Genomic DNA, 21,664 nt, shown 5'->3' on the forward strand with positions numbered 1-21,664 from the left:
GGGAGTACTTGAGTGGAGGCTCAATGTCCATCTGCTATCTTAATACTAAACCTATAAATATATGCATATAGATCTATTTCCCCATCATCATATATAAATATATTTACATATGCACATGCCTGTATTTAGACCTCTATAAATGCCCTTTGACTCCTAGCTCTTCTATTTCCTTTTATTTTCTTCTTGTCCCACTATGATGCTCAGCCTTCATTTGGGTTTCAGGAATGTTATACTCTTAAAGTATCTTTTAATTCTTGAGAAATTTCAGTTCCCAAAAGAAACACAAGAAATTACTAACCAAAGTTTTCTTTTCTTTCTGTAGGTTAACTGGCTCAAAAATGGAGATAAGTTTTCCATATGATGCTGCAATCTTTTAAAAAGATAAGAGAAACAAAATATATTATGGTTATGTTAACTATGAATCAAAAGAATAAAACAAATGAGTAGGACTATATAACTATGACCACACAATTTCATTCAGTGATAATTAAGAAAACTTATTTTAAAGACAGTCATAATCTCATCAAGATCACTTTCTGTGACCAGCAAGTTAACCTCCCTAATCCCTAGTTCTCTTTTCTTTATGTAAATGCCCATACTATCTTCCTCACAGATTTATTTTGAGAACTAAAATTATATTTCTAAGTTAATTTAATACCTGATATTTATATTAAACAGATCATTGTCATTGGGTGCCATCAATTCCTGGATCATCCTCACAAACTTTCAAATGTTTGAGCTCATTGTTGTAGCCACAGTATCTACTTACCTCATTGAGGGTTTTCCTCTTTTGCACTGATTCACTACTTTACCAAGCATAATGTCCTTTTTAAAGGACTGGTCCCTCCTAATAACATGGTGTCCCCAGTGTATAAGCCAGTCTTGCTATCTTTGCTTCTAAGTCCAGCTGAACATCTTTCAAAACAGATTTGTTCATTCTTCTGGCAGTCTATTCAATATTCCTCACCAACACTGAAGTTAAAATGCATTGCTTCCTCTCTAGTCTTCCTTATTTACTGTCTAGCTTTCACATGCATATGAGGCGATTGAAAATGCCATGGCTGGGATCAGAAACACCTTAGTCCTCAAAATGAGATCTTTGATCTTTTATACTCTGTGACAGGTTTCTTGGGCCAATATGGCTCCCATTGGAACATGTGGATGGAGTATAGCCTGTCAGTCAGGTCGCCAACTGATTGGAAGGCAACCAAGATAAATGACTCTCTCAGGCTGCCCTCTACCTCTTTTTCCCTGGTGATTGGACCAACTTGCTGCTGTGGGCTGAGCAAACAGGTGGATCATGTCAATCACTGCACTGTGCATTACTATATGCTGAGACTCCATCACGACCTGCTTCGCTATACTGCTGTGCTACTGCCTCTGCTACACCCTGACATCTCATCTTCCTACCGTTGCTTCCCCACCTTGCCATGTCTGCTGCCTGCTGGCCTGCTCTGCTTGTCTTGCCTGCAGGCAGACTCCACACCTCCGGCCAGCCACTTTGCTCTTTCCTTGACCTTGGACCATTGGTGAGCATGAGTTGGAAGGACTTTCAGTATATTAATTGCCCACAAAAGTGAGTTAGACTGAGCCCTCTGTACTGCTGTGTGGACAAATTAGCTGTTGCATTCCTTCTCACAATAGACCTATCCTTTTACATAGAAGCATAAGTGTCCTGATTTTGTTTCTCTAGAGAACCCTGCCTAACACACACTAAAGAGGTTAAATCCATTTCTTAAAGAAGAAAACATTGTCATCATTAAATATGGAACTTAACATGAAGTATAAGTAAAAGGACTAGGTTTTAACAATGGTTCTTAAATATGAAATCAAAAGCACCAGCAGCAAAAGACAGAAAAAAATTATGAACTTTTGTTCAAAGAATTTAACACTACAGTGAAAAGATAAACCTACAGACTGGAGAGAAAATTTGGGGGAGTTATGAATACATAGATAACTGTGACACTTTAACAACAGAAAGAAAAACACACGCAAAGGAACTGAACAGGCATTTCATCAGAGTACATCCCACTAACTTAACAAGCACATGAAAAGATGAGCAATGTCCTTAAGTGCATGTAATCCAAACCACAATGAAATACCATTTCCACACCACTGGAATGACTATGAATTTTTAAAATGGAAAATACAAGTGTTGATGAGGTTGTGAAGAAACTGGAACCTTTAATTCATAGCTGGTGGGGGGAAATGGTTATGACTGCTGCGTGAAACCATTTCAGTCCCTCAAAAGTTAAACACAGAACCATCTTGTTACCGTTGTTCTTAGGTGCCATTGAGTCAGTTCTGGTTCACGGCAACCCTCTGTGCAACAGAAGGAAGGCCTGGCCGACCAGTGGTTTATGAGGTGAAGTGAGGCTTTCAATCACCTCACAGAACCATCTGACCCAGCAATCCCATTAGGTAGATACTAGGGAGCTCCAAAAAGTTCATGGAAAAACTATCACCTTTCAATTTCACTTTCCAAAAGAACTGAAAGTAGGAACATGAACCGAAGCATGTATACAAATGTTCAATATAGCACTCACAATAACCAAAAAGTGGTAACAAAATACACATTCATCAACAGATGAATGGAATTGCACAAATAGTTCTTCACCAAGGAAATTCAGGTTGTAAAATCTCTACTTCACAACTTAGTGTTATTAGGGCTTTGTAGATGTGATTAAATTCTACTTGACTTTTTCAGATTTGGCTGTCTTATGCCTTACTTAACACAAGTTCATTTTTTTTGACTCTGCTATACTTTTAACTTTGGTGAATAACCAGAAAGAGTACTTCAAAGAATGCAGCAGAGGTTTTAGCTATCTTAAAAACAAAACAAAACCTGGTTTTATTAAAATTTGTAAGCTTTAGGAATTTTTTCTTGCCCAAATTTCTGGAAGTTTAGAAGGGAAGAGGCTCCGACAAAAATGGTGTTGGTTAATAGAAAGCTAAAACAGATAATGGGTACTACAGTCTGCTAAGCTCTAGATTTGACCTACTCAGGAAGCATTTCGTTTTGTAATAGAGCACAGAATGTTCTTTACTCTCTTCAGAAGTGTAGAAGGCAGTGTGAACTTACTTCTGAAAGTTTTATCCACAGTGTGAGAAGAAGGTATTTGTAGTGTATCTGAAAGTTTGCTAGCAGGAAGAACCCTGTAAGAGAAAACTGAAGATTGATACTGCCAGTATGTCAGATAAATAGAAGCATGTTACACTTCAAAGAAGCTTTCAGTCTAAAAGAAATAGGCACATAGTAATTTAATTATAATTAGACATGTATTCGTCTATATAGCTGACTGCTAAAGGCATTTGTGTATGCGTACAGATATAACCTGAGTTGTAAAATGCACTAGGCTTTGAGTCACTCAAATCATGTAGTTACTCTTTTCTTTAATGTAGATAGGACTTATCAAGGTCAGTTTTCCTGACCTCTGTTTCTTCTTCATGAAAACTGAATAAGAGTAACTGACCTAATTAGTTTAAGAGTTGTGATATTTGATTTATGTTCTAGAGGGAAAGCAATATTTAAATACGTAAAGTATTTTGAAAATGTAAGCTCTTTATTACTTCACTCATTATTTGCCTATGCAACTAAATTGATCTACAATACCATAAACTTTAGGGCAAATAATCTAAAAACTCACTTTTTAATCATGGTTAGTTTGATATTGTCATAAATTGTGGTAAAAACTGTATTTAACAAAAAAATTGCCAAACTAACAATTTTTAGATGTGCAATTCCATAACATTGATTGCATTCATCATATTGTGCTACTGAGTTATGTGTTGGGCTGCTAAATGCAAGGTCAGCAGCTCAATCCCACCAGCTGCTCCACAAGAGAAAGATGAGCCTTTCTGCTCCCATAATGAGTTACAGCCTCAGAAACCCAAAAGGGCAGTTCTACACTGTCCTACATGTATATTTCACCGTTGTTAACAGGAAATTTAATTGTCTCTAAGGCAATGACTCCCCCTTTTCCTCTAAAACCCAATTCTGGTATCTGTATTAATCTATTAATTAATCTGTATACATTGACTTTTTTAATATAAATGGGATCATGCAATATTTGTCTTTCTGTGACTGCCTTACTTAGCATCATGGTTTTAAGGTTCATCCATATTATAGCATGTTCAAAGGGGCTTCAAAAACTTCATGGAAATGTGAAGTTTAAAAGAAAATGAAATTTGTCTATAAGCTGTTTGCTTGAAATTCTCTCATACGAGGACTTAATTTCTCTTTATCTCCAAGTAAACGTCCATTATATTATGTAATCCATTTTGTTTACACTACCAGGTTCTCTTACATGTAATATATAGATATATTTTAATTTAACATAGATGAACACAAGAAATGTGTATTTACTAAAAATGACCATCTAAAATCGGTTTCCAAAGCAATCCAAACCCCAAACTACTAGCAAGGAGCAATCTCCCAATCAGAGTGGCCCTAAGCAGGGTTTCTAAGGCTGTCAATCTTTTGGGGAGCAGGTGGTCTCATCATTTTCTCTCGGAGCAGCTGGTAGGTTTGAAACTGAACCTGTGGCTAGTAGTCCAACACTTGCTGGCAGCACCACTTGGGTTCCTTTCTTAAAGCAAAAGAACAAATAATTCTGTTTCTTTTTATACAAGGTTAATGAAGCCAACACTGTAATTTTCAATAAAACACAGTTTCCAATAAAGGATTGATATATGAAGAAAAACTCACTGGGCTAAAATCTTGATCTGTTTGGAATGTGGGGCCAAGGGTTAGATGAAGCTCTGAAAATTCTGAATCAGAAAGAATGTAAGAGCTCTGAAATGGGAAAAATGTGTATTTAAGGAAATTCTCAAATAGTAATGTGGCTAAAATAGTAAACTGTCATAAAAATGACTAAAGAGGAGGATGAAAAGTAAACCGTAGATAAGAATTCTATCAAGAAGGATTTTCTAGGCCACATGAGGGAGTCTAGATTTTATTTTTTTTTAAATGAGAAGCCATTAGAGGTCTTAAGGTTAGTTTATGCTGTGTAGTAATACATAAAAACGAGATCACTCTGATTTCTGTATGAAGAAACAAATTAGAACAGAAATGGAAAGGCAGATTATTGTAGTATTAAAAGTGAATATGATGACGGCAAAAAAGCAATGTGCTGCATTGGAAAGAGAAAGAATTGAAAAGATTCAGAATAGACCCAAAGTGCCCAAAGCTGAAGAAGGGTGAGCAAAAAGGTTTTAGGGACAACTATTAGCTAAGTTTCTGGTCCATTAGCTAAATAAGATACAGTCTCCAGAAATGAGTTTTGATTCACAGTTAAATTTTGAAGAATAAGTTACATTGTGAACTTCTTAATACATTTTTTTAACATTACAAGTTTATTATTATTTTTTTAAATACATTTAAAAATATTTTTTAAATATTCCACTTCATTTGAGTATTGTTAAATGCATTCTTAAATGAAGTATGTAGGAAACGGAAAACTGGAAAGCGACTGTACATGGTGGAGGATGGCCTTCACTGTCATGAGTTGGAGATGCATCCCAGTCACATTCTCTTAAAATTATTCCCTAAAATGTCCCTCCTAATAATGCCAATCTTAAGGTGCTGCTTGCAAGCACAAGGTACCTTATACACTTGAAGGTTAACTGCTTGAGGTTATCTGCCTGAAGGTTGTCTGCCATCAAGAAGTGATCAGACCACCCCACCTTAAGTAAGCCCACTCCCTTCTGATAAGGATCATAGATTTAAGTCAAGTCAGCTCAGACAACCAAGGTTAGGCGGCTTAACTTTAGAACTCTAGAATCTTGCTAGGTATGTACCTTTCCTGTCATGTCTATGCCCCTGGCACATCCCCTTCCTGTTGTGAGTGTACCTCTAACACATCCCCTTGTATAACCCATGCCCAAGGTTATATAAGCCTGTGAGAGAAGGCATTTGCTTGCCTCTCTCTTTTGATCCTGCCATCTGAAGAGGTGAGCCATTGCATGTCCTGTCTGATGTTTCACTAATTCACCCTTCAATTATAAAACTGCCCTTTAGGACCCATTTGGTTGTGGAGGCTGGTCCCCTACAGAAGTATATATTTTTCCTTGGTTCTGTTTTGTAAAATAGCTATTGTTCATTTCATAAAGTACAATAGTTTGAGTGAGTCACAAATGAAGAACATTACCGTTAAGTTAGATAGACAAAGGAAGGAAAAGAAGGAAGAAAAAAATACAGATAGAAATAAAAGTATATGACCTGGTGAAGTGGTGTAAGGGATGAGGCTATCACACACAAATGCAGGGGGGAAATTTGACTACTTTCAAGAGTTCTGAGAATTTCTTATGTCAGGTGCCAGGGAGTTGGTTCCAACTCATACAGCAAGCCAGGGCACAAAAGAATGAAACACTGCTTGGTCCTGTGCCGTTCTCAAAACTGCTGTGTTTGACCCCACTGGGGCAGCAACTATGCCAATCCATCTTATTGAGAATTTCCTCTTTTTCAGTGACCCTCAACTATGTCCTTCTTCACAGACCAGGCAGTCCTTATAACATGTCCAAAGTACGTGAGATGAAGTCACACTGTCATTGCCTCTAAGGAGCATTCTAGCTGTACTTCTTCCAAAACAGATTTGTTTGTTGTTCTGGCAGTTCAGGGTACTTTCAATATTCTTTGCCAACACCTTAATTCAAATGTACCAATTCTTCTCCTGTCTTCCTTATTCATGGTCCAGCTTTCACATGCATTTGAGGTAGTGAAAAACAACATGGCTTGGGGTTAGGAGTACTGTATTTCTCAAGTACTACTCTCATCTCTACTCAATACTTAAATAAGTATTTTTCAGGACACTTGCACAGTGCAATAAAAGCCTGGTTTCCTGACAGTTGCTTCCATGAGTATTCACTGTGGATCCAAGTAAAACGAAATCCTTGACATTTACAGTATTTCCTCTATTTATTTTAGAACATAAAAATCACCCATAATGAGTTGTTCTGGGATGACTTGAGAGAAAATGAACACAGGAATAAAGACTAAGAAAGAAGCAACCTATTTTTGGACACAGGTGAGCCCAACATGGCAAGAAGACAGTGCCACCTATAAGGATGTAATGAATAAGAAACCAACAAGAAAGGTTTGTGTCATGTTATGCAGTGCCTTATACAGAGGTGAACAATTTGAACTTTTTCCAAGGTAATGTAAATCTAAGAATGTGTTTTTTCTAAGAATGTTTTAACACAAAGAAATAAGATATAAATATATGTAAATTTTTGCAAGAAAATAAATGTAGTAGTAGTAGTCGTCCAAAACAAACAAACAAAAACACAACCCAACAGCAATAATGATCCTGGTGCCTATGGTGTTGAATAGCCTTTCTTTCTTAAAGCAACTAGAAGCGCTCAGGTACCAGAACCTGTAAATGTTCTTCCTGATAGCTTTGATTATATTGGTATTTACAAAACAAAGGAAAATTTATTTTTAGTACTGGGAGTAATAAAAAGTGGAGGTAAGAGAAAAACTCAGTAAGTGTCCATTTAATACTGGCCATGAAGAGAGGCTTAATCATAGTGTGAGGTACTTCCTCACAGTCACCTTCTTTGCTCTTAATAATTATAAATCTTGTCATGTAGTCTAACCAATTTGCCACTTGAGTTGATTGTGACTCTTGGCCACTCCCTGTATGTCAATAGATCATGCACCATTGAGTTTTCAAGGGCTGGTTCTTCTGAACCAGACCACCAGGCCTTTCTTCCAAGACACCTGTGGTAATTCAAACCAGGCATGTTATCTGTTTTCACAAACTCTTGTTGAAAGTTATTTAATTAGATTTCTAATATTAACTAGTCAATTGTGAGTCTGGATGTATAAGCTAATTTTTATTTAACAATAAAGATTGCAAACTTAACTGGAGGAGGGGAGAAGCATAGTCTTAAGAATTTTCAGCCTTCCATAACAAAGGTATTTTTGCAATATAGTGAGAAGTAGTATAAACTTGAACAAAGGAAGTGATACTTGTGAGTCCTTATATTAAAGGGAAGGGACAATTGGTTAACACAAAGAACAGTAGGCCATCAAATAGGTAAAGGTTTAAAGAGTTGAAACTCTTCACCATGAATATCTTTAAAGTAGGTCCCAAACAGTAACTTCTCAAACTAGCAGGTTTATCAGAAGTAAAGATTAGATTGGGAAAAAAATTGGGTTCACTTGATATCATCCTAATTCCTCACCCAAAATATTTAGTGAAATCATGTAGTCAAACAATGTACTTATATATGTAGAGCACCAGAATTAGTAAATTTACAAAATCCATCCCAATCCCACTACAACTACACCTGGCTCTGGTCACCTATGCCTATACAGTGCTAAGTCAAGCTATACTATATGAGACAGTATTTAACCTGACATAGAAGAATTGTATGCCTCTTTTTTTTTTAACTTAACTTGTATCTTTTCATATGCAAAGAGAAGTCCAGATAGACTTTTTTCATTTTTCTTAGAGTTGTAACACATTAATTTAAAAAAAATATTGATTTTTAGAAGAGTTCATCTTCAGTACAAATCAAGCTTGACCAGTCGTTATAGGAAGATTACTATTTACAGGCAAAAAACCCCAAAAGCAACCCACTGACTTTTGCGCAGTTTATTTGTAAACAAATGTTTATTTTGTTTTTCTCTCAGTCCAATCAATTTTTTAAAATTTGTAAGTCTTAGACCGGTTCTACATTTTAAAAGAAATTGTGCATCTTTTAAATTAGAGAACAATCTGCAAGGTCAGTCCAAAACCATGGGAGAAAGAGGAGGCTTTCTACTCCCTTAAAGAGTTACAGGGCCAGTTCTACTCTGTCCTGTAGGGTCACATAGTCTACTCGATGGCAAGAGAAAGAGGAATCTTTTAAGTTTGTTTTTTAAATCAATGAAGCGATCTAGCCTTCCCTGATTCTGTTTTATAATGTTTTCCAAGCAATAATTACTATAGAGAACTAATAATTACTATAGAGAACAGAATTCCTGTCCAAATATATAATGCATATTCACAGAACCAAAGAAATTCATAGCTACAGCTTTCTTGTAACAAAGTCAGTCTCTAATTCAGTAGGAAACACACTACATTGGAGATTATCCAAACAAAAAAGCATATTCAAAACAAATGTGCATGTTACCATAGGGTCACAAACCTTGCCTTGTAGCACTGAACAGTCTACACATCCTACTTGAATATTTCCATGTTTAGCTCCTGGGATTATCTGTAATCTTTCAAAATCACTTCCCAAAATTACAATGTCACATCCAGATGCATATGCCTAAAAAAAAGGAACAAGGAAAATATTTATCATTTAGAATACTAGTATCAAATAGTATACCAAAAGACCAATTTTAAATGTTTATATATATATATATTTTTTTTTAATTTGGAAACATTTCCCATACTTATATATACTGTACTCTTACAGTATGTGTCTCAGACTTATCAGCAAAGTGTATACCAACAATGACACTTTTTCTAGCTCTTGTCTAATTTTTACATAGACAAATCTTTTGAAATCTATATTGTACAAGTCATTTTCACTGCTTCAACTCCTTCAATAGTTTCCTACATCACTTGGAAATAAATCTCAATTCTTTAGCCTTGACAAGACTGTTTAATTTTCCACCTTCTCCAACCCAATCTCAGGTTACTCTTTCTTTCCTTCCTTCAAGTGGTTCCTGGCCTCTATTATTGTCCTTTCTGTTCCCTGATTAAATCAATCTCTCTTTCTACCTCAAAGGGATTTGTCTGCTATTTAATGTGCCCAGACTGTGACTCGTTAGCTTCTTTTCAACATCTAGGTCTCTATTTTTCAACCACGCTTCCTTTCTCATTACTCATTATCACAGTAGTATCTCCTGCCCCCACCCCCACCCCCACCCAATGGATACATGAGTACCATGATCTTTCAATATCATGTTTAGTGTCCATTTTCATTACTGGCATCTAAGTTCCAAGAGAATAAGATTCAAGTGTATCTTGTTCTCTGCTCTAGCCCTTCATTCTACCAGAGGAGCCTGACACAGAGTTGGTACTTTACATACTAGAGAGTACCCCCCCACACACAAGAAAGCAGAACAGGCTACACTAGGCAAAGCTTTCATAGCAAACATTTTTCCTTCTAGGCGAGCACTGAGCAACTCGCTCTGAGTTAATGCACCCAGTTGCATCGTCTGCGAAGGTTCTCTCTGGTCACGGTGCATTTTTTCGTAAATGCAATTTCTCTCAAAACTCATTTTTTTGTGATGGCCAATTTAAGAGAATAGCTTGTGGCTGTGAAATTTTGTTTCCTGCTCGGAAAAAATGCCACAGAAACTGTTGTGATGCTAAACACAGCTTACAAGGGCAGTGCTATGTGGAAAACTCATGTATGAGTGGTTTTCTCATTTCAAAAAAGGTGAAATGTCAATTGATGACAAACCTCATTTTGGACATCCGTCAACTTCCCAAACAAACGAAAAATGTAGACTCGAATGCAAATGTGCATTTGGAGTTTGTTCCACCAGGTCAGACTGTTAATCAAGCTTTTTATTTAGAGATTCTGAAAAGATTGCCAAACAATGTGTGACAAAAAATGCCTGATTTGTGGCAGATGGGACATTGGTTTTGCCACCATGACAATGTACCTGCTCATGCAGCCATTTCATTGCACCAATTTTTGGCAAAAAAACAGCATGTCTCTTGCCCCCCACACCTTACTCATCTGACCTTGCTCCATGCAACTTTTTGTTTCTGCAAATGAAGAGGGACATGACAGGACAGCGATTTGATGACACAGAAGAAGAAAAATCTAAGGAGGTGCTATCAGCCATCCAAACAGATGTTTGAAAAACGTTTCCAAGAATGGAATTGCAGATTTTAACAAATGTATTGAGTGTGATGGAGAGTACTTTGAAGCTGATTGTGATAGATAGGTTTATTGTACCAACCTGACCAACAGGAACATATGGGACTAATCACAGTGCAGTTTGTTTGGAGGGTAAAGATATAAATGGTTCAGCAAGGCCCACCCCTCTCTCTTGCTCTCTGGTACTTGGACCCACGTGCAGTTGCTTTAGCTAGTTCTCTGCCTCAACTTGTGAGCTATAATACCTGTGGGACAAGCCAACCGGTGAATAGTGTTGCTAGAGCTTGAGGTTCCTTGGAGACCTCCTTTGCCACGCTGCTGGTGTGTACATTGCTTGAGACTGAGGCTGGTGGATCCTGTCATCTTGCATTGCTGGAGTTAGATATCCCATCGGGCCTGCTTGTTAAGCTCCTCAGCTACCCTGCTGTTTGCTGCCTATGGGCAAACTCTGCTAGCATTGCCTGAATGAAGATTCAGCTGTCTGCTTCCTTGACTTTGGACTCAGCAACCCTCGTGAGTTGAAGGACTTCCAGTATATTAACTGTTCCACAGAAGTGAGTTGAACTGAGTACTCTGTACTGCTGTGTGGACTAATTAGCTGTTATATTCTTTCATGCTCTATAAAGCTATCTATATTAATAAATATCCTAGTTTTGTGTCTCTAGAGATTCCTGCCCAACACACTGATAAAGTTTTTTAGTAAAAACATTTAAATACATACCTATGGGGGGTGGGAGTTCTGAGGTTTTTTGGGGGGTACCCCCTTGTATACCAAAGGAATAGAAAATATATATTTAAATTGCACAAAAATTAGCTACTATATAAATAAATCCAAGGGTACACTCAGCCTATTGGAAAGCATGTTACAACTCTTTTTGAGTTTATGTTACAATTAAAATTATTATCTTTTGTCTTATTTTTGTCTCCTTTAACCCATCATCTCCTTTAAGGATGGAATGTTTTCTACTACAGGGTTATATAGCTGTCTTCCTAGGGTTCACATATTATAGGTTGGCTGGCATGCAGTGTTTTACTTTGATAATGAAATGTCATTCCAAGGTGTTTTCCAGTATGAGAAGTTCTTCAGCTGAAGTTTTAAGTAACTTTACTTTCTCATCATGTTGCAACATATACTACCTTAATGTAAAAAATATAGTTTATATATATATACATATATACATGCTTGACCTTAATTATCAAAGCCAAAATGGTTTTTGTGTTATTTTAATTAGTGCTATTTTACCTTTATATTTCTAATATCCATTGCAATGGCTACACAGAACTCAGATATAATATTCATTATTTGTTTTTTTCATAATATTCATTATTAAAGAGTTTATTAAGGAAGATGACAGGTTGTAATGCAACAGGTTGTAATGGTCAGGGTACGAGTTGTTTATCAGGACAAGTTGCTAAGTTCTTTCAGGTATGCTAGTAAATGATCAAAGGGACTTACCACCCCACTATAATCCTCAAATCAATGGCATTCTGTCCTACTTCCCTGGTTAGCAAGTCCAGCTTCTCCAGTTAAGTGCCAAAAGGCATTCCATACCACAAGCTAGCCTCCTGCCCCAAGAACCCAGTTGATTATTCTGTGGGCTGGGAAGTGCACCACTCTGTTTCATGTTCTAACTTCTGGGCCTGTTATTGTTGATCCTCCAATATTACAGCTGTCTTCCAGATTGAAGAGGTTCACTGTGCAGGGATCTTGGATCTAGAGGGGCACTCCATTCCTTAATCTTGCTGTTAATGAGATCCCTTCTCCTGCTTCTTAGAGGGCTCATTTGATAGGCAGCAGGATGGCATTCCAGGGAATTCTGTTCAGTTACTCACAGGTAAGTCCTATCAGTTACCATCCCCCACCATCTTACCAAGCCCATTCAGCAAAAGGTCATTTAGTGGGATTTATAGACTTTGGCTAGAAGAGCCACATTAAATCATTCACTGCCCCATCAAGGGTCTTCCTCTTTTTAAAGAAACAGCTGCAAGCTTGGAAATCCACACATACCCCCTACACTTCTGACCAGCTAAGGTTCAATTATCCCTAAAACTTTTTAAACTTCAGAACGGTCAGCCTTTCCTCTTCTCTCTCATCTTTAGCTTCTGAGAACATCATGGGTACCAAAGGAACATGTCCAAATTGGCCCATCTATTCACTGCTGCATTTTTTGCCACTTCCACTCAGTAACTGGATCCAACTGGTTACCATAATGAGCACATCAAGCTCACCAGCTCCCTTTAACTTTCAGTCCTAGAAGGGCCCTTTCCTGCTTTGATGTATCCAATGGCAAACTGCTTGCTCAAATTTTTCAAAAGTCAGACTTTTGAAGGGTGTTTTGCTCTGCAAGTCTTCCCTTCAAATGTGCTCTCAACACTTCTGAGTAGGGCTCCGATTTTCTTTCTAAGCCCCTTACTCTGCCTTGGCTTTAAATAAAAAAGCCTTTTCTTTTCAGGTAATTCTTAACTCTCCTTTTTTGTATATCTAATCAAATATAGCTGACGGCAGACTTACAAGCTCTTGTAACCATGATTTATTTCTTATAATCCTGATTAATTTCCTACATTACAATACAAGGTTTGAAAAAATATACAGTATCAATAGTGCAGCCAAATAAACATATAACCCTTAACCTTTTTAATAATAACCAAATACAATAATCACTTCCCCACCCCCCACACCATATCTATTTATTTACATATGACCTGGGGCTTCTGGCAGGATGGTTCCAGTAGGCACTGGTCTATTAATCTTAAATCACCCAGGCTTCTTCCCCAGATCACTCCACAAGCAGCGTTTCTCCTCACATCTACAGCATATCATTCCTTACATACAACAGTATCCAAAATAACCATTCTAGGAATCAAATGTTTTATTTTCCATACCTTAGTTCTATCTCTTAAAAGAACACCATGTTTCTATGAATCTGGAGCCAGTGCAATTAACCCAAATTCTGACACCAATTATGTTATTAGGTTCTAATATCCATTGTATTGGCTAAATAGAACTCACAGATAATACTCATGATTAAAAGATTTATTAAGGAAGTTGATAGGTTGTAATGCAAGTGAGAAATGCTCAGGATACAGTTTGTTTATCAGTCATGTTACAATTCTAAACTATTTCTTTTTTTAGTCATTTTACTTGGGGCTCATACAACTTATCACAATCCATACATACATCAATTGTGTAAAGCACATTTGTACATTTGTTACCCTCACCATTCCCAAAACATTTGCTCTCCACTTAAGCCCCTGGCATCAGCTCCTCATTTCCCCCCTTCCTCATGAAACCTTGATAAGTTATAAATTATTTTGTCATATCTTACACGGTCCAATGTCTCCCTTCATCCACTTTTCTGTTGTCTGTCCCCCAGGGAGGCGGTTATATGTAGATCCTTATAATCTGTTCCCCCTCTCTACCCCACCTTCCCAGTTATCATCACTCCCATCCTCAAGGGATCATCCGTCCTGGATTCCCTGTGTAAACTATTTTTTAATTCACAATTTAAAAATTTAGGAATATGTACATATTGACATATACAGATATGTATAAGAAAAGGAATTTATATATACATTTACTTGTTACATGCAAGAAAACCAAGGGCCAAATAGGCTGATAAAACTTCTCGCTTGGTGCCAGAGTAGCCCTGCAAACCCCAAGTTGTGATTCTTAAGTCTAGTGCTATTTTCATTCTACCCAGTTTCCTAAGTTAAGAAGTTTGCCTGGAATTATTAGTAAAAAGAATTAGAAATCATCAATTCTGATTCCACTAGTGGCACAAAATGGAAAAATTGGTTAAAACAAAACAAAAACTCCCAGGGTTTATGTTCCATACAAAGATCCACAATAGAACCGTAAGACTGTCACAAGTCTATTAGCAAGAATAAATTCCAAGAACTATTTAAAGAAAAGTTGTCTTTCATAGTACTCCTTTTGCTATTTAGAAATGGATTTATCCTTGATATTAAATTTTGATGAAATACTTTTTATTGCTGTGAAAATATTCAGTGTTAAATTCTGCATGCTTGTAATTTAGACATAATTTAAATACAATTTTTGTAGTTAGGGTGTTTTGAAAGCATATTAATATCATATATATATTCTAAAAATGAAATTAAATTAGTAATGGAGTGAGAGATCTAAAACTGAAAGCAAAATGAAAAAAATTAACTAACTGCATTTCAAATGAAGAATTTGAAAGGAAGCGGGGCTGGAAGGGAGGAAAGGAATAATTATAGATTTTGCACAGTCCTAGGCAGGGTAAGGAGAACTCTTTGGCAGGTTTGTTGATTATAAACAAATGGTATGGGCAAAAAAAATTCTGCAAATGAGCCAAGGTTCTCATGATCAAGAAGGAACACACAGATAAAGAATGGGAGAAAGCACAAGAGATAGGAAGGGTTGTGTAGAAATTAGAAAATTTGGTGTGAACTTCTGCTTTTCAAAACATGTGCATTTTACATATTTCCATATATTATATATCCTATGGATGTACATGTATATATTTGCTAGCTTTTTATGCTGACAGATCCAAAAACCAAAGGCATCCCAGTAGCAATGAGCATACTAGCAGGAGTACTACAAGGAGAACCCATAACATCTTGTTATGTCAGCAAGACAGGGAGTACTAAATCACAAAAATAACAAAGAAAAGCAAAAAGGCAGACAAGAATTATCAGTACCCACTCAGAAAAAGGAAAGTTTTGATGAAAATTAGTATAGTTGCATAATCTTAAAAGTGATTTTCTATAGACGATTACTAATTCGGGGTGGGGAGGGACAGTGGAGAAACTGGGCAACAACCTTGACAGAAAGTGAAAATGAACATCACTAACAAACGATAGGTATTATATGCCTACAAATGTATAGATAGATGTGGACACAAAAATCACCTATTTAAATTACTCACGATCACTATGGGCATTTCTGCCCAAAATACGTGATCATAATATAAGCAAGAGGAACTACCAAATATAAAACGAAAAAAAAAAAAAACCTACTAAAAATGGAGGGGTGTCCACACGCAAAAAATAATGACGTGGGACCCAGAACTCATGTAAAAAGACTGATTCAAAATGGCTCAACGATCTAAATATGAGATTTGAAACCATAAAGCTACTAAGAGGCAAGCACAGGGTTAAAGTTGCAGTATCTTATCTTTTGACAAGGAGTTCTTAGCTATGACAAGAACAACTCAGAAATGTTTCATGAACAATAAGGTAAACTGAACTTTATCAAAATGATTTTTGTATATAAAAGGATTTCATTTAAGAAGTGAAGAGACAACCTACATAACGGGAGAAAATATTTGGCAATCATATGTGAAAGTAGCCTTCGTGGTGCAGTGTCTGAGCACTTGGCTGCTGATCTAAAGGTTGACAGTTCAAACCCACGAGCTACCCCACAGGAGAAAGATGTGGGAATTGCTTCCTTAAAGACCACCCTTTGGACCTGGTCTGGGTTCCAAAATTTTCTGCATTTTTGGTTTGTATTGTTTTGTTTTTTGTTTGTTCATAGTATGGTTTATCTCAGAGATGCTATGTCATTGGAGGTCACCCTACTGAAGTTGTATTATGTTTTTCTGTTTTTCAGTATATGAAACCCAGGACTGATGAACCTCTAGGGACCATCAAGTAGAATAAGGTTTTCGGGGGAGGGGGTACAATCATGGAGGAGGTAAAAGGGAGAGAATCTCAAGGAGCCCATGTAGAAAAAGAATGTCTAGAAACCGATTGTGGTAGCAATTGTACAATTCTACTTGATGTGACTGAACTATGGAATGATATATGTACAATAATAAATATATATTAATATATTTTTAAAATAAAATAAAGTGGGTCATAGGGGAAAAATAAGACTGCATCTTGGTTAACAGTATGAGGCTGCATGAAATAATGAGTATAACTGGGGCCACTGCGTTTAAACAAACTACAGATTAAATGTCACTTTTTTGATACATGTTTCAATACAATCAATACTTTTAAGATGGGGTATACTGTGTTCTTTAAAAAGGTCAGTGTCACAAAATGATATGCTATGCAAAGTTTCAGATTAATTAAAGAGTTCTAAGAGACATGATAACTAAAAGCAATACTTGTCCTTTGACTAACTCCTCTACTGAAAAGGGGAAAAATACTATTAAAAAAACTGATAAATCTGAAATATGGATGATACATTAGATAAATGTACTATACCACCATAAAGTTATAAAGTTCTTCCTATTTTCAAAAGAAAATGGGGGAAGAGGGGAAAAGAAAAGAGAAAGACAAAAAAAAAAAAGCTGGTACCAAGGGCTCAATAGAAAGTAAATGTCTAGAAGAGAATGAGGGCAACATATGTACAAACATGCCTGATTCAGTATGGATTGTGATAAAAGTTGTATGAGCCCCCAATAAAATGATTTTTTTTTTAATCAGGGAAAAAAATTAAAATTAAATGTCAAAGAAAAAAAAAGAAGAAAACACCACTAACGGTAAAGAGCCAAGAGGCTACAACTCACTTTTGGGTGGTTAAGAAAATCATGATACAGTGTACAAATTAAAAAGCAAATTGGTCAGGGAACCAAGAGAGGTCTGTGGAGCCAGCCCCAATTCCAACTATGTGGACCGTCCCCCTCCCCGCCCCCAAGAAGAATACACTTCAGAGGACAGCACTGAAGCTACAACTTGGGGAGAGGGGCACATCTGATTAGAGCACACAGGTGAAACAAAGAGGGATGGAGAGAGAGTGGAGCACATCCTGGCCCACCAAGCCCTGAGGACGATACTCCTGTTCAGAGCAGACACTTGACAGAGAGGGCCATAGGGCCGGCCGCATCATAATACATGATGTCCCTCACTGAACCATAGCGCTATGGGGGACAATATTGGAGACACAGTGCAGGATTTGTGTCTGATTTAACCCCATCACACTGGTGCTAAACATTAAGGGCATGCAACAGAGCAGCAAGGGGAGCAAACTGATGAAATCCTTGGGAAATACCAAAAATAGACTTTGGGGACAGACTCAACTGGAAAACACTCTTAAAGGTCAAAAAAAAAAGGACCTGGAACTACTTACAGGCTTTTCCTTTTTTGTCAATAGCTTTCTTTTTGTTGGTGGTGTTTTGTCTTCCTTTGTTGTTTTGTTTGGCTTTGCCTGGTTTTTGCACTTATTAATGTCTCTGCATGTCTATCTAGGTAAGATAGGTGGGGTAAACAATTTGGAGACAAAAACATCAGGACCGATGATTCCTCTGGGACACAGGAGAAGGGGAGGTGGGAGAAAGGAAGGGGAGGTGTCAACCAATCCAGAGACAAGGGAACAACAAGTGAACTAAAATCAATGGAGAGAAGGGCGTAGGATGCCTAGTGGGGCTTAATCAAGGGCAATGTAACAATGAGGAATTACCATACCTGAATGAAGGCGAACAGGATGGTAGGACAAGAGGAAAGTAAAAGGAAATAGAGGAAAGAACCAGGAGGCAAAGGACATTTACAGGGGTCAAAATACAAGCATGTACACATGTAAATATATTAATTTATATATAACAATAGGGAAATATATCTATGTACTTACATCTATATATTAATAAGTAAGGTAGCAGATGAACATTGGGCCTCTACTCAAGTACTCCCTTAACACAAGAACACTTTGTTCTAATAATCCGGCATTCTGTGATGCTCACCTTCCTGACACGATCGCTGAAGCCAAAATGGGTACATAAGCAAATGTGAAGAAAATTGATGGTGTGGTGAAGGAAGTTGATGGTGCCTGGCTATCAAAAGACATAGCATCTGGGGTCTTAAAGATAGACAAGCAGCCATCTAGTTGAGAAGCAACAAAACCCACATGGAAGAAGTACACCCACCTATGTGATCACAAGGTGTCGATGGGATCAGGTATCGGGCAACTAAGACCCAGAATAAAACCATACTCAAGGTAAATGAATAGGGGAGTGAGGGGGCACCGTGGAGTGGAGACCCAATGCCCATCTGTAGACAACTGGACATCCCCTTACAGAGGGTCACAGGGAAGAGATGAGCCAGTCAGGGTGCATTATAGCAACAATGAAACACACAGTTTTCCTCTAGTTCTTTGGTGCTTCCTTCACCCCACTATCATGACCTCAATTCTAACTTACAAATCGGATTAGACCAGAACATGCACACTGCTACAGATAAGAGCCCGCAACACAGGGAATTCAGGATAGATAAACCTCTCAGGGCCTAAAAGTGAACTAAAATCAATGGAGAGAATAGAGATACCAGGAGGATAAGGGGAATTGATCACAAGGATCAACATATATCCCCTTCCCAGGGGGTCGAACAACAGAAAAGTGAGTGAAGGGTGACAGAGGACGATGTAAGATATGAAAACAATAATCCAAAACTTCTCAAGGGTTTATGACAGAGGGAGGGGGAAAATGAGGAGCTGATATCAAGGGCTCAAGTAGAAAGAAAACGCTTTGAAAATGATGATGGCAACATTTATACAAATGTGCTTGACACAATGGATGAATGTATGGATTGTGATAATAGATGTAAGAGCCCTCAATTAAAAAACAGCAAATTGGATAAGTTATTAGTAATAGACAAATCTAGGAAAATCAACATGGATCCTACTTCTATTGTTTATTTATTGTAACATTTTTATAAGAATGACATTACTTCCAAAGAGTTATCAGCCATGTAATGTAACAATGAGAACATTTAGCACCCAAATTATTACAGCATTTCCAAAAAGTTTTTTAAAATGCTTTAATTTAGCTTTCTTCTATGTTTCATTCATTAAGCCTACTATTTTCCTCTTTAGCTTTGTGCCAGAAAGCCAATACTACACACTTTTCATTGATAGCCAATTTAATCCTCTCTATAAATCCTATGCCTTATTTACTATAATCAGCCCAGTTTGCCAATATGGAAATTGAAACTTAATAGGAAGATCTGAATATAGGCTCAAATTCCCAGAGCCAGTATCTCAGAATTAGGAGCACAACGGAAAACTAACGACAAATAACATGCTCTTACTCTCTTTGTTATACTGCCTTATGTGAACTGGTACAAATTTGATCATTTTTCTTTAACTTCTCTCCACAATTAAAAAGTCCTTACTTGGATGTGAGGTGCACTGGTGGTGTAGCAGTTATGAGTTGGGCTGTGATCTGCAAGATCCATAGTTTGAAGCTGAGGTAGACTACTAAAGGAAACTCCATTTTTTATCAGCTGCCACACGACTTGCCCGCTTTCCCCTCCCATCTTGGAAAGCTGACTGCTGCTTGACCTGCCCGCTCTCTACTGCCGATTCATTTAAAAATGTACTCTCATGTTCCCCGGTTCAGGATGTTGTAAATAGTTTCGACTATTCTTCATCATTGTTTCTTTTTATTATTCTTCAATATTATTCCTTTTGATGTTGTAATCTGAACGGTGTAATTAATCTTGTTAGTTAACCAGGATGTTATAATCAATTCTAGTATTGTTTCCTTTTTGATAACAGATGTACCTTGCAAAGCTTTCTTGCTTTTTTTTTTTTTTCTCCCTTAAAGGGTCCGGTGGTTTCTTGTTTTTTTTTTTTTTCTCTTTTATTTATTTTTTTTTTTAGACATTTTATTAGGGGCTCATACAACTGTTATCACAATCCATACACACATCAATTGTGTAAAGCGCATTTGTACATCATTCTCAAAACATTTTCTCTCCACTTAAACCCCCGACATTAGGTCCTCATATTTCTCCTCCCTCCCCGCTCCCCACTCCCTCATGAGCCCTTGATAGTTTATAAATTGGTATTTTGTTTCTTGCTATTTTTGAAGTTACAATTAACCCATTAATTTTGCTTTCTGCTTCTGTCCACGGTCACTTGAGTCCTAGACAAATTATAAATGAGTTGTTGCTTTTAAAGATGAACTGAGAGGTCCACTTGGGCCTGCTATGAGGGGAAGCAACTTCAGTTTGACTCTTCTAAATTTCAAGACATTACAGTGGCTGTCACTTATTTGAACCTGCAACAAAAGCACTAGCTGCTCTGTGGGAGAAAGGGCTGCTTTCTACTCCTGTAATAAGAGTTACAGTTTCAGAAACTCACATAGGCAGTTCTTCCCTGTCCTACAGGGTCACCATGAGTCAGAACTGACTCGACTGCAGTAATTTTGTTTGACTTGGGTGTGAAGCAACCAGAACTCCTGACAAGAGTATAAAATAGTACAACCTTAAAACACATTTAATGAAAAAGACCATTTTTTAATAATTTAGGAAAGAATTTGGTAACATTAACTAGATCAGGCAAAATGAGTATCTGTCTTGAAAAACCAAACACACAAACTCCACACTATTCAGTGCTTAGCTCTAATCGTTTTCTAGCATTTTCTTACAGCAAAAAGAAGATAGTACAAACAGTCCTTTGTTACTAACAAGTATCCACAAAAGAGATAAAGAACAATTGATACCGTTTCCCCGAAAGTAAGACATCCCCCGAAAATAAGATCTACTCACAGTTTTGCCTCTCGCTGAAATATAAGTCATCCCCTCGAAAATAAGGGTTTGGATTGTTATGATGATGTTCTAGAAGATGATGACATGACTGTCATTGAATAAATGAGTAAATGTACCATAGATTGTTGTACATGGAAATAATGGTAGTAACAAGAAATTCTTGATACTGTAGGATTCATAGTTTGTCTGGTATGCTGATTTGTGATGACAACTACTACTGTACTGTATACAGGTAATAAATTTCCTTTTTTTGGTTCAACAATAAATGTGTGCCGTATTCTTCTTCATGGAAAAATAAAACATCCCCTGAAAGTACGACCTAGCGCATCTTTGTGAGCTAAAATTAATATAAGACACT

At 37.1% G+C, this 21,664-nt stretch overlaps 1 protein-coding gene across 2 annotated transcripts in view; it reads right to left on the reverse strand.

The window, feature by feature from the left end:
• DMXL1 (Dmx like 1) overlaps positions 1-21,664 on the reverse strand; it is a 185,359-nt gene that overhangs the window by 149,112 nt on the left and 14,583 nt on the right. For both annotated transcript variants that reach the window (XM_004696573.4, XM_045285386.1), the window contains exons 2-3: positions 9,136-9,261; positions 299-370 (exon numbers count right to left, since the gene is read on the reverse strand). In XM_004696573.4, coding sequence (XP_004696630.1) covers positions 299-370; positions 9,136-9,261 — 198 coding nt within the window. The remainder of the gene's footprint in view (positions 1-298; positions 371-9,135; positions 9,262-21,664) is intronic.

The sequence above is a fragment of the Echinops telfairi genome, unplaced genomic scaffold (genome assembly GCF_000313985.2).
Source record: "Echinops telfairi isolate 266 unplaced genomic scaffold, ASM31398v2 ScPeMD7_7469;HRSCAF=8507_1, whole genome shotgun sequence".
NCBI classification, from domain to species: domain Eukaryota; kingdom Metazoa; phylum Chordata; class Mammalia; order Afrosoricida; family Tenrecidae; genus Echinops; species Echinops telfairi.